Source organism: Acanthisitta chloris, unplaced genomic scaffold (assembly GCF_000695815.1).
Source record: "Acanthisitta chloris isolate BGI_N310 unplaced genomic scaffold, ASM69581v1 scaffold44673, whole genome shotgun sequence".
In the NCBI taxonomy this organism is placed as follows: domain Eukaryota; kingdom Metazoa; phylum Chordata; class Aves; order Passeriformes; family Acanthisittidae; genus Acanthisitta; species Acanthisitta chloris.
Window position 1 is genome coordinate 34,763 of NW_008666232.1, and position 1,184 is coordinate 35,946.

Sequence of the window (1,184 nt, forward strand, 5' to 3'; positions counted from 1 at the left end):
TTTTAGCCTTTTGCATTTGATCAGGCAAGGACTAACAGTCTTCCAGCCACTACATATGACATAACGAGGATTTTAAGATGAAGCATCTCGTTATCTCTTTACATGTTATGCTTTGCAGGAGCGGCACAGTCTGCACTCTTTTGCTCTTACCAAAGACAAACTTAAACACTTAAAAGAGAGACACAGGAAGAAGCTAAATACACAAGCTTCCAAATTAAATTATTTATCCTTTTTCACCTCTTGTTCTCTTGCATAATCTTCTTGGTCATATTCTTCATCTTCATGTTGAGTTTGTAGAGTTCCGCTATCAAAGTCAAGGGACATTGTTTTCTAATAATGCTTTTGTGCGTCCAACAAAACTTACTGCAAGACAGGAAAACACCACACAGGAGTCAAATGTGAGAGGTATCAAAAAGCACCACCCTCACTTCCTGAAACAGGTATCCAAACACACACAAAAATACCATTTTTGAAACAGAGATTGCACATAACCTATACCATTCACTTGAGATTTAGTTTCTCAGTATATCCAAGTCTCCTCATTTCTAAGAATTTAGCATTTAAAACAATTATTTGGGCTTTTCACATGCTAACATTATTGAATTATTAACTACAATGAAACATTAATTGCTTCAAGTCCTAACACTGTACCATACACATATGCTGTGACACATCTTGACAGTTATGACCACTTTTACATTTTGCTTCATCTTCTTCTAGAGAATAACTATATTTTGTATGAAATACTGAGAGTATGCTGTTTCTTATGCACTTGGATAATAGCTCTGAGAGGAAAAATAGGAAAATCAGCATGGAAATCTGAGAAGCATCATGTCAGTTCCAGATTTCACTGCTTAATGAAGACACTCTAACTCCCAAGGGCTCACCTACATCAAACTCACAGCAAGCTGCAGTGTGCAAGTGCTGGCCCACACTTGGCTGCAAGATAAACTACTCCCGGATTAAGAGATGCTCCTTTGGGCACAAAGGTGCAGCGCATACTGAAGTCTTCAGCTGGTGTCAAGTGAGCTTTATCAATCTTTACTTCCAAGTTAGAAGACACAACGTGTCACCTCACCACGTGTAAAGGACCTGCTTGCCCACTGCTGCTCAAGGAAACTCTCCGACAGAGCTGGCAGGGGCCCCGCGGCGCAGCTGTGCACGCCTCGAGCACCCCCCGCACC

General features: G+C 40.8%; 1 protein-coding gene across 1 annotated transcript in view; it reads right to left on the minus strand.

The window, feature by feature from the left end:
* Positions 1–324, minus strand: part of CEP152 (centrosomal protein 152kDa) — a 19,215-nt gene extending 18,891 nt beyond the window's left edge. The window contains exon 1 of the mRNA XM_009072005.1: positions 238–324. Within this exon, the coding sequence (XP_009070253.1) occupies positions 238–324 (87 nt within the window). The remainder of the gene's footprint in view (positions 1–237) is intronic.
* Between the last annotated feature and the right edge of the window lie 860 nt (positions 325–1,184).